This window comes from Mercurialis annua, linkage group LG1-X (genome assembly GCF_937616625.2).
Source record: "Mercurialis annua linkage group LG1-X, ddMerAnnu1.2, whole genome shotgun sequence".
NCBI classification, from domain to species: Eukaryota; Viridiplantae; Streptophyta; class Magnoliopsida; order Malpighiales; family Euphorbiaceae; genus Mercurialis; species Mercurialis annua.
The window spans coordinates 55,542,305-55,554,692 of record NC_065570.1 but is presented as its reverse complement, the minus strand read 5'-3'; the positions used below and the strand labels follow the sequence as shown (position 1 = coordinate 55,554,692).

Here is a 12,388-nt window from a genome sequence, read left to right as displayed (position 1 = left end):
GCTATGCCCATTAAGTTCGAGAAAGTTGTGGGCTTATTGACTAGCAGCTTGTCCACCAGTTTTCCGAATCGCGTCCCTTCTCGCAATGCCTCTGTCGCCATGTCGACGTTCAGGTTGTCTATCTTCATAGCTTGCTTGTTGAATCGTTCGATGTAGCTTCGCAGGGTTTCTCCTTCTTCTTGGATGCAGGCTCTCAGGATACTGGTAGTGGTTTTAGCTGGGATGTTTGTGAGATATCTATTAAGGAACTCTGTTGAAAGCGAAGCGAAGCTTTTGATCGAGCCTGGTTTTAATTTGTCATACCATCTCTGGGCCGTGCCCGTGAGTGTGGTAGGGAAAACCCTGCAGAGAATGGCGTCTGATACGCTGAGTAGCCCCATGGTCGCTGTGAACCTAGAAGTATGGTCTCGGAGGTCTCCTTCCCCATTGAAAGTTGGCAGGATCGGTAACTTCATGCTGTGTGGGATGGTTTCCTCCATGATCTCGGGCGAGATGGGTGATCCTTTCAACCTGAGATCGTCTATATCCAATTCTTCAGATTTTAGTTTTTTGAGTGCTTTGGCGATCTTCTCTTCCAAATCTTCTTCCACCATATATGTGGCCTTGCTTTTTTGGGGTGTCTCTGACGATTCGCCCTCTCCTTCTTGGTGTTTTTTCTTAGTTTGCTCTTTCCCTGCATCTCTTTCTTGTCGCTTGCTCCTTGGCGGGGCGTCTTCTTTTTCCTTCTCCCTCCGTTCGTCTCTCTTTGAATTCAAACCGCTCCGGGCGTCTTCCTGGTTGTGCTCATTTCTGGGTGTCTCTGGTGATTCCTCGTTAGATTTGTCTCTGTTCGGACTTTCCTCGTCGCTGGTTCTATTTTCTCGCTGGTTTCTTGCTTCGTTTCTTTCTCCGTTCCCTCTGGTTCGGGGTTCCTTGCTTTTATTGTTTTCTGCCCTTGTCTCTCGTCGGCCTGGGTTTGCGTTTTCTGTTCTTTCTCTTCTTCTGGGAACTGTAGGGCTGAAATTTTTCCTTAGGATTTTCATAGTTTCTTCGTGCCTGTCGTTTGTTTTTTTGGCTTCACTAGCCAATCTGTCAAGATTTGCCTGTACTGATTCTAGTATCTTTTTCAGTATTTCGTTGTGTTGATCTTGTGCTGCTACGTTTGGTGCTTGTTCTTCAGTGCCCAGATTGAAAGCAATTGGGTTGCTTCCCCTCATCGGATTAGTTTGGTATTGGGGTGTTGAAAAAGAGGGCCTTCCGGTATTGCTTTTTTCCCCGGAGCTGTGAAGCCCGTCTTCCGTCACGTTGATTATCTCCGGAGTGCTTTTTGGGTCCATTGGTTGTTTGTCTTTCAGGTTTACTCTTTCAGAAGTCATCTTCTTCAATGAGATTTGTTTTGAGTTCAGAAAAGCTCCTTCTTTTGAAGTTTAGTTAAGCTTTTCCCACAGACGGCGCCAATTGATGGAGTCTGCCTTCTGAACCGGTGAGTAAGACCTGCAAAACAGGGTAGAAGCTAACCGGACGGTGGTTGTCCGATTAACTCTCCGATGCTAAAGTCAGTCTAGAGCTTTGAGCAGCATTTTGAGTATATGAATGTAATTGTGATTCTAGGCATACCTCGTGCTCCTTTTATAGTAGTCGAATATACCTAGTAGAGTTGTATTAGGCAGGTGAATCCTACTTTATAGGGATTCGGCAATATTGTAGAGATTCTCCTGATTTATCGTGATCTACCTTAATCTGATAAGAGTCCTATTTAGGAACGTCTTCCTAAATAGTCTTATCTTCCTAAAGTAGAGCTTATCCTTCCATATGTAGTGTTTGTGTCCGAATAGGACAATACTTCCATACTTAGTCGATTACCCGAATCCCGGACCTGACGCGCTTTCGGCGGATCATGTGGGATTCGGTCTTTGTAGGCATATCTTCGAATCTCTAAGGATTCGGTCTTTATTAGCGTGTCACCGAATCTTAAGAGATTCGGCGTTTCCTTCATATCTTCGGATCTTTTAGGGGGAGTCCGGTATCACCTGAGAGTGAATCTCCTGCAACTCGGCTCCATTATACTTACAATAGGATTCGGTATCCATCACTAATTAATCAAAATTCTAATTATACTAAATTACTAATAAACACAATTAACTATATTCTACTTATTCAAAATTCTAATTATACCCTAATTAAACTAATAAAAAAAATTAACCCTAATCATCTTCTCTCACAGATTTTTACCGCTGCCACCGCAAATTCTAGCCACCGGCCATTTCTTCTGAAAAATCACTAACCCGTTCATACTCCAAAAAGATGAACAAATTTGTTCATCCTTTTGGAAGATGAGCAGGTCTGTTCATCCTCAATAGGATGAGCAACGCTAATCATCCTCAAGAGGATGAACAACGCTGCTCATCCTTTTGAGGATGAACGAAATCGTTCATCCTTTTGAGGATGAATCCAGATGTTCATCCTCTTTGAGGATGAAGAAGGGAAAAAAAATATGTAAAAATACTTTTAATTTTTTTATACGTTTATTTGATGTTAGAAAAATTTAGAATAATAAAGGTTAGGATGAAAATTAATATAATTAAATTTTAATTTGTAAAATTAATTAAATATAGGGGTCTTTAAATTTTTTTTCATGTTGTTAATGGAGAGTGGAACTCACCCAAGGAGGTGAGACTGGACAAGGGGTGAAAAAGGGTATTTTTGATACGAAAATTCAAGTTTTCGGTATGTTTGTACCAAAAGTGACAAAAATAATTTATTTGATATTTCGTGCTAAGTTGAGAAGGTCAATTGATCCTTTGTTTATTATTATTTCTAATAAATGTGTGAAAGGAATAATATGCTTACTGGAGTTTTTTAGACATGATAGTCAAACCCGCAGTCACAATTCAGACTTTTGAAAAATGGAAATCACACAACCAATATTATTATATTAGTAATAAAATAAAAAAGAATAAACGTTTAATGCGTCTTTGAGTTTGTGTCTATAAATTAAATAAAGTTATTTTATTTTTTTAAGTGAATTATCTAAAATTTGTATTTTTAATGTCAAATAAGTCGCTAGAACTAATTAGCCTTGCAAATTCATATTTTAAAATCAATTAAGTCTGCATTTAAAGTGTATAATTTTGAATCACTTGATCTAATTTTAGAGTTTTAGGTTAATATAGAAAACTAAAATAGATTTATTTAATTTCAAAATATAAATTTAAATCTAACTAATTCAAAAAATTAAAATAAATTTATTTAATTTTAAGACTCCAGTTTGAAGGCTGTGTTTGACGAGAAATTATTGTGTGAACCTAATTCACCACGTAGGATTATGAACCATACATTTATTGTATGACACGTGGGGAAATTAATATGAACAACCAATCATTTAATAGCCTTATGTTTTTAATAAAAGAACCTCTAATTAATAGGCCAATAAATAATTGGTTGTTTATATTAATTTCGCCACGTGTTACACGATAAATAGATGGTTCACAATCCTATGTGGTGAACTTGGTTCACACAAGTATTTCTCGTGTTTGACACTTTATTTAAAAAGAAAAACCAACCCAAACAATACATAAAATACGCGCGTGCGAGTCATAGGCCAAGGGCCAAGCCAATCCAAAACAAGAGGAGAGACTACAACTGACCACTAAATCAACCAAATGGCACTTTCCTCATCACGCTTCGCACTCTCATCAGCTCCACCTTCGCCCATGGCAGCTTCACTAGCCGGCGCCGCCTCTTCTCGTCTCCTCATCCCGTCCGCTTCTCGAGCTCGAATCTCACTCTCCTCCTCGCCGGCATCATCATCATCTTCAGTATCTCGTTTATCATTATCTTCATCTTCATCTTACTCATTTTCTCCTCTCAAATGTCTCCGATCTTCTGCCACCGCACCTCACTTGTTCCCGAATCAGGTCTTCATTTTTTTTATACATTGCATTCAAGCTTATTTTTTTATGTTGATCATAATAGCTATAGACTGTTTGGTTTGTTTGGAAATGGAGTGTAGAAAAGAGCGTCGATGAGTACGGTTGCAGCGGCGTCCGATCCTGCGCAGCTAAAGAGTGCCAGAGAAGATATTAAAGAGATTCTCAAGTCTAAGTTCTGCCATCCTATTTTGGTAAATATGTTTTTGTTGTCTACTGTTGTCTGTAACCTAATGTGTTTATCGGTACATTGTTTATGTTCTGTATGAACTTGTTAAAGAAAACTAATACTGCATTACTTATTAATGTTGTTTCTTATCATTTTCAAATTTTTCTGGTTTTATTTTTTTTGGTTTGTTAATTTGTACTTTTTTTTTAAAACGAATTAGGTTCGATTGGGATGGCATGATGCTGGTACATATAACAAAAACATAGAGGAGTGGCCAAGAAGAGGTGGTGCTAATGGAAGTCTCAGGTTTGAAATTGAGCTCAAACATGGAGCTAATGCAGGTAAAGTCATTTATTTCTTTTCATATCATTGGTAAATTTGCCTTTTTGCTGGACAAAAATGCCAAGAGTATCTAGTGAATGGCGATTTGTTTCAGGTCTTGTTAATGCGCTGGAGCTTCTTAAGCCTATCAAGGAGAAGTACTCTGGGATAACATATGCAGATCTGTTTCAGTTGGCTAGTGCTACTGCTATTGAGGTGGAGCTTTTTATTTATGTTTTAGTATGACATTTCAGTCAATTGCTACAACATATTGTAATGGATATTGATGTCTAATCTTATTACAAATTCAGGAAGCTGGGGGTCCCAAAATCCCCATGAGATATGGGAGGGTGGATGTTTCAGCTTCTGAGCAGTGCCCTGAAGAAGGAAGGCTTCCTAGTGAGTGTGAATTTGAATATATTTTTTACTAGTACTCTGCATGTTCCTCTGTTTCTTTATCTGCAAGATGTGTTAGTAGAGTTAGATTGTTGTAGATTACGGCCACTAGCTGCTTGATGAACTTCTTTCAAGGAAAAAAAAATCGTTTACAGGTTTTTCTTTTTGATTTTTAATTTTCTTCTTCTCAAAGGAAATATCAACTGTGCATTCTATGAATGGTATGTGTAGATTTAAGCCAATGAATACGTTATAAATCAAGCTAACTATGCATTGTTTTTCCTATCTGGTTTTGGAGTTCCACCCTGCTCCTTATATTTATAATCCAGTAATGAGAATCTTTGATTATTCAAGCACACTGTAATTTATCTATCTATAGTTCTCATACACAGATCAGTTTCATCTCTGCTCCTTCTTTCTTTAATATACTAAGCAATTTAGTTATAGGGTAATTAAATTTGAAATCTGAAGTCTTTGTTGTCAACCAGCCAATGAACTTAAGTATGCATTCCAGATAGGGGAGGTAAGACTGTTTTTCATTTTTTATATTTGGAGTGTTTTTTTTTTCCCTTAAATTTATTCTCCTAGAATTATCAGCTGCATACATGAACCTGTTACCCAATAGAGTAGGTTTTTCTCACAAAATTTGAATTTTTTGCTCGGATTTCAGTTTTGACAAAAATATTTGAATTGCACCTTTAAATGTTGTCTGCTAGTGAAGTTACTACATTTTGAAGGCAAGTTTTTTTTTTTAGGTGAAATAACTATATGTAGGCAATGTTTACAATTTTCTCATTCTTTCCTCTTAACTATCTGAAGCTGCCATGGACAATTTTCGTATAACTGGTTGAAATTTTTGTAATGTTTAGGTGCTGGTCCCCCTAATCCTGCTGATCATTTACGAGAAGTTTTCTACAGAATGGGATTCAATGACAAGGTAACCTAAACCACACACATAGTTCACTTTTGATATTTGATATCATCTTAACACCCATCTGGGCTTGTTATTGGATGCTTTTCACTACAGGAAATAGTAGCATTGTCCGGTGCACACACTTTAGGAAGGTCCAGACCAGAACGCAGCGGTTGGGGAAAACCAGAGACGAAGTATACGGTATTGAACATAATAATTTCATGAAGAATTTAGTTGTCTGAGTAGTTCAATTTTGACACTTTCTAAATCCAATCCATCAATTGGGAATTGGAGATTTGACGAACAAAATGGTTGGCATGCAATGCAATGACTTAATTGCAAAAATAATTTCTTTGCTGGTGTTCCTGCTAACTCTATACGATTGTTGTAACTTTCAGATTACTTTTCGTGTCCTATTGTGCGACTGGTCGTAACTTTCAGATTAGTTTTTGTGTCCTATTGTGCGACTGGTTGTAGCTAAGACTCTTATGTTATTTTTGTTTTTCTATATGTTATTGCCTTACTGGGAGAAACATATGGCTGCAAAGTTAACAAGTGCAATCACTTTGTTGGTGAAGCTTGATTATTAGTTAATTTTTCATGACTTGAAATGTTCGAGGAGTATGCCGTGTTTGTTAAAAATACCTGGTCTGATTCTTTATCATGCTATTTATTATGGTTGATGAACTAGTGGTTCATATGGATTGGTCATGACTTTATTGGTGAAGTTTTCAAGTTGTCTTAATATCTCAATTTTTCAAATGCGTATCTGCCAGCATCTGCTTTAAGATGGTGAGAATTAATTTCTGATTAGCTAAATCTATACTGCAATTTAGTGAACCTCTTACGTGTAATTTTGTTAATGTTTATCATTCTTCATATAATATGTTCTTGAGAATTTTGCTGAATGATTTGTACCATCTTTATCAGTCGACATTAATCTTTCTGTGAGTTGGTCCGCCAGTATCATTGAACCTGAATACATTTTGGTTTGTCTTTGAAATTCATATCAAGGCTCTTTTGTTTCTTCCTGTGCAATATATTGGCCATATCCTGTTAAATGATTGTATTTGTAGTGATATCTTTATTATTACCAACAAGTAGCTTTAGAGATTCACATTGTATCTACTGCATGACAGAAAGATGGGCCCGGAGCTCCAGGAGGACAATCTTGGACAGAACAGTGGCTGAAATTTGATAACTCTTATTTTAAGGTTTGAAGTCAAAACTTGTTATTATATTGTAAGAAAAAAATTTGGGTGACGAGGTGTTGATTCTTGTCAGCTGAGCGATATCAATCATGCAGGATATTAAAGAAAGAAGGGATGAAGATCTGCTTGTATTGCCAACTGATGCTGTTCTTTTTGAGGATCCTGCTTTCAAGGTAATTAATTATGTTTGATAGTAAGATAGTTAAGAGACAGAATCTGCTGAAAATCAATTATCTAGGTAAGATACTTATACTTTGTATAGGTAGCTAAGGAAAATAAAATTTGCAGGTATATGCTGAAAAATATGCTGTAGATAACGAGGCATTCTTCAAGGACTATGCTGAAGCCCATGCTAAACTTAGCAATGCTGGGGCCAAATTTGATCCTCCGGAGGTTTGTCACCATGAGTGCTTGTCATTAAGTATTCTATTTTTATGTTGTTTCTGTGTGAACTGCAAGCTCATGTCTAATATTTTTCAAATGCAACTACCTTGAAAATTTTAAAGGGTCCCGGTTTAGTTTCTGAAAAAAAAAGGTGAGATTGTTTTGTTCGATATATTATGAACAACTCCTCTCTTGATGTAGGCCTTGATTGATAAATATATTACGCACCTGAATTTGTGAATCTGGTGACTTTTTATGGGTTCGGCTTAACTAATCCTCGCCACTTAGACCGACAATCCATGAAAACACACACCCCTATTATATTTTTGCTTTCATTTATTTGACACGGAATCCCATTAAATTGATTTACTCTAAATGTAAAAGATACTAGAACTGGCGACAGTCAATATCTTCAGAAACTGACCTATGAAATTGATGATCAGGGTATTGTGTTAGATGATGGTGCTGTGGGAGAGAAGTTTGTGGCAGCCAAGTACTCAACTGGGAAGGTAGTAGCCTAGACCTCATATAAAATAATTTTCATTGTGTTCATCAAATGTTCTCGCTCGTTTCTGTCTCATGGAAGATTTTGATGGAGGGAATTATTATTTTGAAAAAGTTTTCATTCTTTTTACTTTTCGTTATTTGCTGCAGGATTAAGAAACAAGTTTCTTGTTTTCTAGTGCCGTATGTTTTAATAAAACAGGATGAAGCTATTTGCAAAATCCTAAGAACTCACATCTAAACTAACTGAAGGAGAAAGGAATAAAATTCAATAAGTATTGCCTATTTGAATTGCAGAGAGAATTATCAGAGACAATGAAGCAGAAGATTCGAGCAGAGTATGAAACAATCGGTGGAACTCCAGATAAGCCTCTAAAGTCTAATTATTTTCTAAACATCATTATTGGAATTGCTGTTCTGGCAATCCTGACTTACTTTCTTGGAAATTGAGGTTTTCTTTTTGGCGAATTTAATGGATAGTATTGTTTTTGATGTGTGGTAATGCAGTCTTTGAGTTGGTTATAATTATGGTTGCTTGTCAATGAGTAAAAGTACATCTATTACAATGCTGTTGATCTATGTGAATTACTTTAACTAGACTAATGTTTTAAAACGACTCTCCTATATTCTACCAAAACCTTGGATAGTTTCAGATAATTCAAAATTCCATTTTGAACTTTTATGTAGTCCAAAGAGTTAAAAAAATGACACTGTTAAGTTTGATTGCATCTTTAACTTTTTGGTACTATCTCATGGAATTTGAACTTTGTTGTGGTGTAGCTAGTGGAGGATTAGACTGCCAAACATGAGTTAAATTGGTGAATTTGGCCAAAAGATGATGTTTTGACAGTTTTTTTGTTTAAAATGCATTTAAGGGTAATTTCTTCCTAGGATAACTGTATAATTAAAAGAGAAACATAATTAGTTCCTTATTCTCCTGTGTGGTTTCTTTTTGTTTAATTTTAATGGTTCCAGCGGTACCTAAAAATTGAAAACGTTTTATTTAGAACAAATTACTTTAAAGCTCTTCATGTTCATTATAATTTACATTTTGGTACTCTTATTTGAAAATCAGACGATTTGATATTTCAGTTTTGACTTTTTTAAACTATAAGGCCCTTTTGTTAGTTCCGTTAATAATTTGATATTTACTTTCAAACGATTTGGTACCTCAGTTTTAATTTATAAAAATTAAAATTATAACTTTGTAAATATATTGAAAATGATCAATCAACAAGTATAATGTCAATGGTTGTAGGAAGAAAAATTTTATTCTATTAAATTTTAAAATTTTGTAGAAATTTACAGTTGTTTATGAATTGTATTTCTATCAGCAATTATAGCATATGCTGCCATTTTCAAAAAGCACAAAGAGTCATGATGGGGTTCTTTCTTAATCAAAGCTCTTGTGGATTCATCATTGCTTTGGAAAAAATTTATTCATAAATACATAAATTTATAAGTATTATAATGTTTTCTCTTTATTCTTTATCAGCAATTTTAGCGCTCTCTCTCACTTTGTCTTTGAACAAAAAAATGAAAAGAAATGTTTCATACCAATTTTTATAATGTGCTGTTGTACGAATATATGAAAACATATAGTAATTGTTTTATAAGAGTATCTAAATTTATCATTGTGCTTATTAAAGCTTTATAAAACGGAACCAAATTCATCATGTGCCTATAAGAGTATCTAAATTTATCATTGTTCCATTAATTTAAAGAATCTGTCATATCTATAGAGAATGAAATGCGGCAGCAGACCATCTGACTTCTATATTGCCTGATTATGCGATGGGAATTGATTGGCATGAGTTGCCGCCGGCCAGTCTTATTCATTGACTACTTCATCATTTGCAAGAAGTCTCTTATGATCCTAGAGTTCCCTACTAAGTTTTTTAGGGTTTTGTCTCCTTTTTATAAAAGAAAAAATATCATTGTGCCTATTAAAGCTTTATAAAAACGGACCAAATTTAATTTGATTTCAAATATTATAAAATTCCAATTAAATTTTAGTGTAAATTAAATTGAAAAGGGAAAACTAAATCAAAAAATGCATCTTTATTAATTTAGTTCAGTAAAAAAAATATAAAATTTAAATTAGTATTGAAAGTACACCTTTAATGCCTATATCCAAATTCAAACAAATCATAATCTCTCAAACACAAGAAAGGAGGAAAATAGATAATGCTCCCTCCGTCCTAAAACAATAGTCCACTTCCTCTTTTCACACAGTTTAAAAAACACAATTAATGCTCTGATTTTTCTTTCATTTTTCTTATTATATCCCTATTAAAATGTTATGACTAATTTATTTTTAAGCTAATGATATTAAATACTCCCTCCGGTCCATAATATTTGTCGCATTTGCCTTTAGCACAAAAACTAAAAAACGATTAATATGTCTTAATTTGTAAACACTTTTACTAAGTTAACTCTACATTGAAACTTGTTTACATTTATGACTATCATTTTCATTTGTTTATTGTATTCTTTCAAGAAATTAATGGGAGGTAAACATGGAAAAATAGCAATTAATGCTCTCTTGATATTATAACATGACAAATATTATGGACCAAAACAATTTCTAAAATGCGACAAATATTATGGACCGGATGGAGTAATACACTTTAAATAAGGGCACTATAGAAAAATCAACACTCTTAATTGTGATTTACTAGGAATATGGACAATTATTTGGGACAAAAAAAAGTAGAAAGTTGACTATTGTTTTGGGATGGAGGGAATAATATTTTAAAGTAATATCTATAAGTTGTGTTAAAAGGTCATTTTTTTGTAAAATTTATCAACTTTTTTCAAAAGTTATATATCTATTTTAATTTGACCAATTGAAAAGTTTATATATTTTTAAAAATTGATTTAATTGTGCTCATATGCGATGTCAAGTTGGCTTAAAATATGCAATTATAATTTACTCAAATCACTTGTCATCCGAATCGGCAACTCTTGTTCTTCTCAAATTTTAAAAAAATTACACATTCAATTGTCATATGAGCATAATTAAATTGATTTAAAAAAATAATAAAGAATTTTTTAGTAAATAGATCACATTGAGGTAAATTTATAATTTTAAAAATATTTAAATAAGTTTCTAAAATTTTTTAAAATGCTTAAATTTTTTTTTCTAAAATATGATGATCTAATTAGGAGTGTGCATCAGCCGGTTTTATTACTGAAATGAATCAAAACCAAAGTACTAGAATTTTCTATAACTGAACTGAAATCGAACTATATTGAAACCAAATCAAAATCGAATCAAAAAATATTTTATTTCGGTCGGTTATTTTAGTTAGCCGAATAACCGAAGTTCGTTGAAATTAATTAGAAAAAAGTAAAATAATACAATTTAATTTTAGTATTAATTAATATAGAATTTCAGGGACAATTAGTATATAAATCCTAAAAAGACTATGAAAAATACCTACAAAAATAATATTATGTATAATATAATTCAGTTATTTCGATCGGTTCGATTAATTCAAAAAATCTATATCAAAAATCAACCCGAACAAAATTAATTAAATTCTTTTCAAAATAAAAAATAAAACCAAATCAAATTAACTGAAAATCAAATTGAATTAGAAATTCAGTTTCTTTTGATGGTTTAATTTGATTACATGCAAATTTTGCACACCCGTAGATCTAATAATTTTAAGAAATGAACTTTTATCAATATTTTTTTTTAGAAAACATATATATATATATATATATATATATATATATATATATATAATGGTCTACCATGAAACAAATGGGAAAAATGTCAGTCTTCCTTTATTTCAAGTCAAAAGAACCTCTAAATCCTGACAACTTTTTAAATTGCAAAGTATCTTTCGAAAAGAAAACATGAAAATATCGGAGTATACATTTCTGTACAAATTCTTTTAAAAAAATATTAAGCATAAAATTTTATCCACCATCCATTATTCATGTTAAAACGAAAGAAAAAAAGGTAAAAGAAAAGAAACCACCCCATACTAATTTGACTTTAAAAAGTTGAATAATATTAATTTATCTCTTGAACATACAATCCATAGGACTATAATCAATTAGGTTAACTTTTATTTTATTATAAATCATTCATAAAAAAAATGTATTGTAAACCAAATTTAAAGTTTATCAGTTTTAATCAATTAGTCCGGCATTTTTATCAATTAATTTTCTAAATTTATTTTAAAAATGATAAATTTGAACTAATTTATCAAAATTGATACACTCATGAAATAGTTTATAATCGAGTTAAGTTAACTATACACTCCAGGTTTATGGAGCAAATTTACACTTAAGTGTTTCAAGATTATTGGGTTCTTGACTTGTATTGTTGTCCTTTCATTAATTTTTTGGTTTGTTTTTAAAATGTAAAAACTCACTCCTCTCTAGAAACTCCCTTCCCTTTCTAAAACTTGGCCTTCCTTCTCTTTAGTTTTTTTTCCCATAATTGTACTTACTTAGCAGGATTTTTCTTCGATCAGATTTTTCCTCTTATTCTCTTGATTTTTTTAGAGGGTAGGAGTAGGTGATTTCCGATTTTAATCAAAAAATTATTTTCTTTCCGCCTAGA

The 12,388-nt window shown here is 33.1% G+C and overlaps 1 protein-coding gene across 2 annotated transcripts; it reads left to right on the top strand.

Annotated features, from left to right (window-relative positions):
• The first annotated feature begins 3,564 nt into the window (after nucleotides 1-3,564).
• Nucleotides 3,565-8,308, top strand: LOC126663540 (probable L-ascorbate peroxidase 6, chloroplastic/mitochondrial). Of its 2 annotated transcripts, none has more exons than XM_050356432.2 (12): nucleotides 3,565-3,896; nucleotides 3,992-4,102; nucleotides 4,298-4,418; nucleotides 4,514-4,614; nucleotides 4,710-4,797; nucleotides 5,664-5,731; nucleotides 5,822-5,908; nucleotides 6,847-6,921; nucleotides 7,014-7,091; nucleotides 7,207-7,311; nucleotides 7,746-7,811; nucleotides 8,104-8,308. In XM_050356432.2, exons 1-12 carry the CDS (start codon nucleotides 3,642-3,644, stop codon nucleotides 8,254-8,256), a joined length of 1,308 nt encoding a protein of 435 aa, XP_050212389.1. In that variant the 5' UTR covers nucleotides 3,565-3,641; the 3' UTR covers nucleotides 8,257-8,308. The 2 variants fall into 2 exon arrangements, with proteins under 2 accessions (XP_050212389.1, XP_050212390.1); XM_050356433.2 differs by having other exon boundaries at nucleotides 3,566-3,896; nucleotides 7,957-8,308.
• The last annotated feature ends 4,080 nt before the right edge of the window (nucleotides 8,309-12,388 follow it).

What these genes read in the sequence shown, in the direction of transcription:
- LOC126663540 (XM_050356432.2), top strand. Translation starts at nt 3,642, where the DNA reads ATGGCACTTTCCTCATCACGCTTCGCACTCTCATCAGCTCCACCTTCG. An exon ending in AGTTCTGCCATCCTATTTTG is followed by an intron (nt 4,103 to 4,297) that starts GTAAATATGTTT and finishes AAAACGAATTAG; the next exon opens with GTTCGATTGGGATGGCATGA. An exon ending in TTGATAACTCTTATTTTAAG is followed by an intron (nt 6,922 to 7,013) that starts GTTTGAAGTCAA and finishes TCAATCATGCAG; the next exon opens with GATATTAAAGAAAGAAGGGA.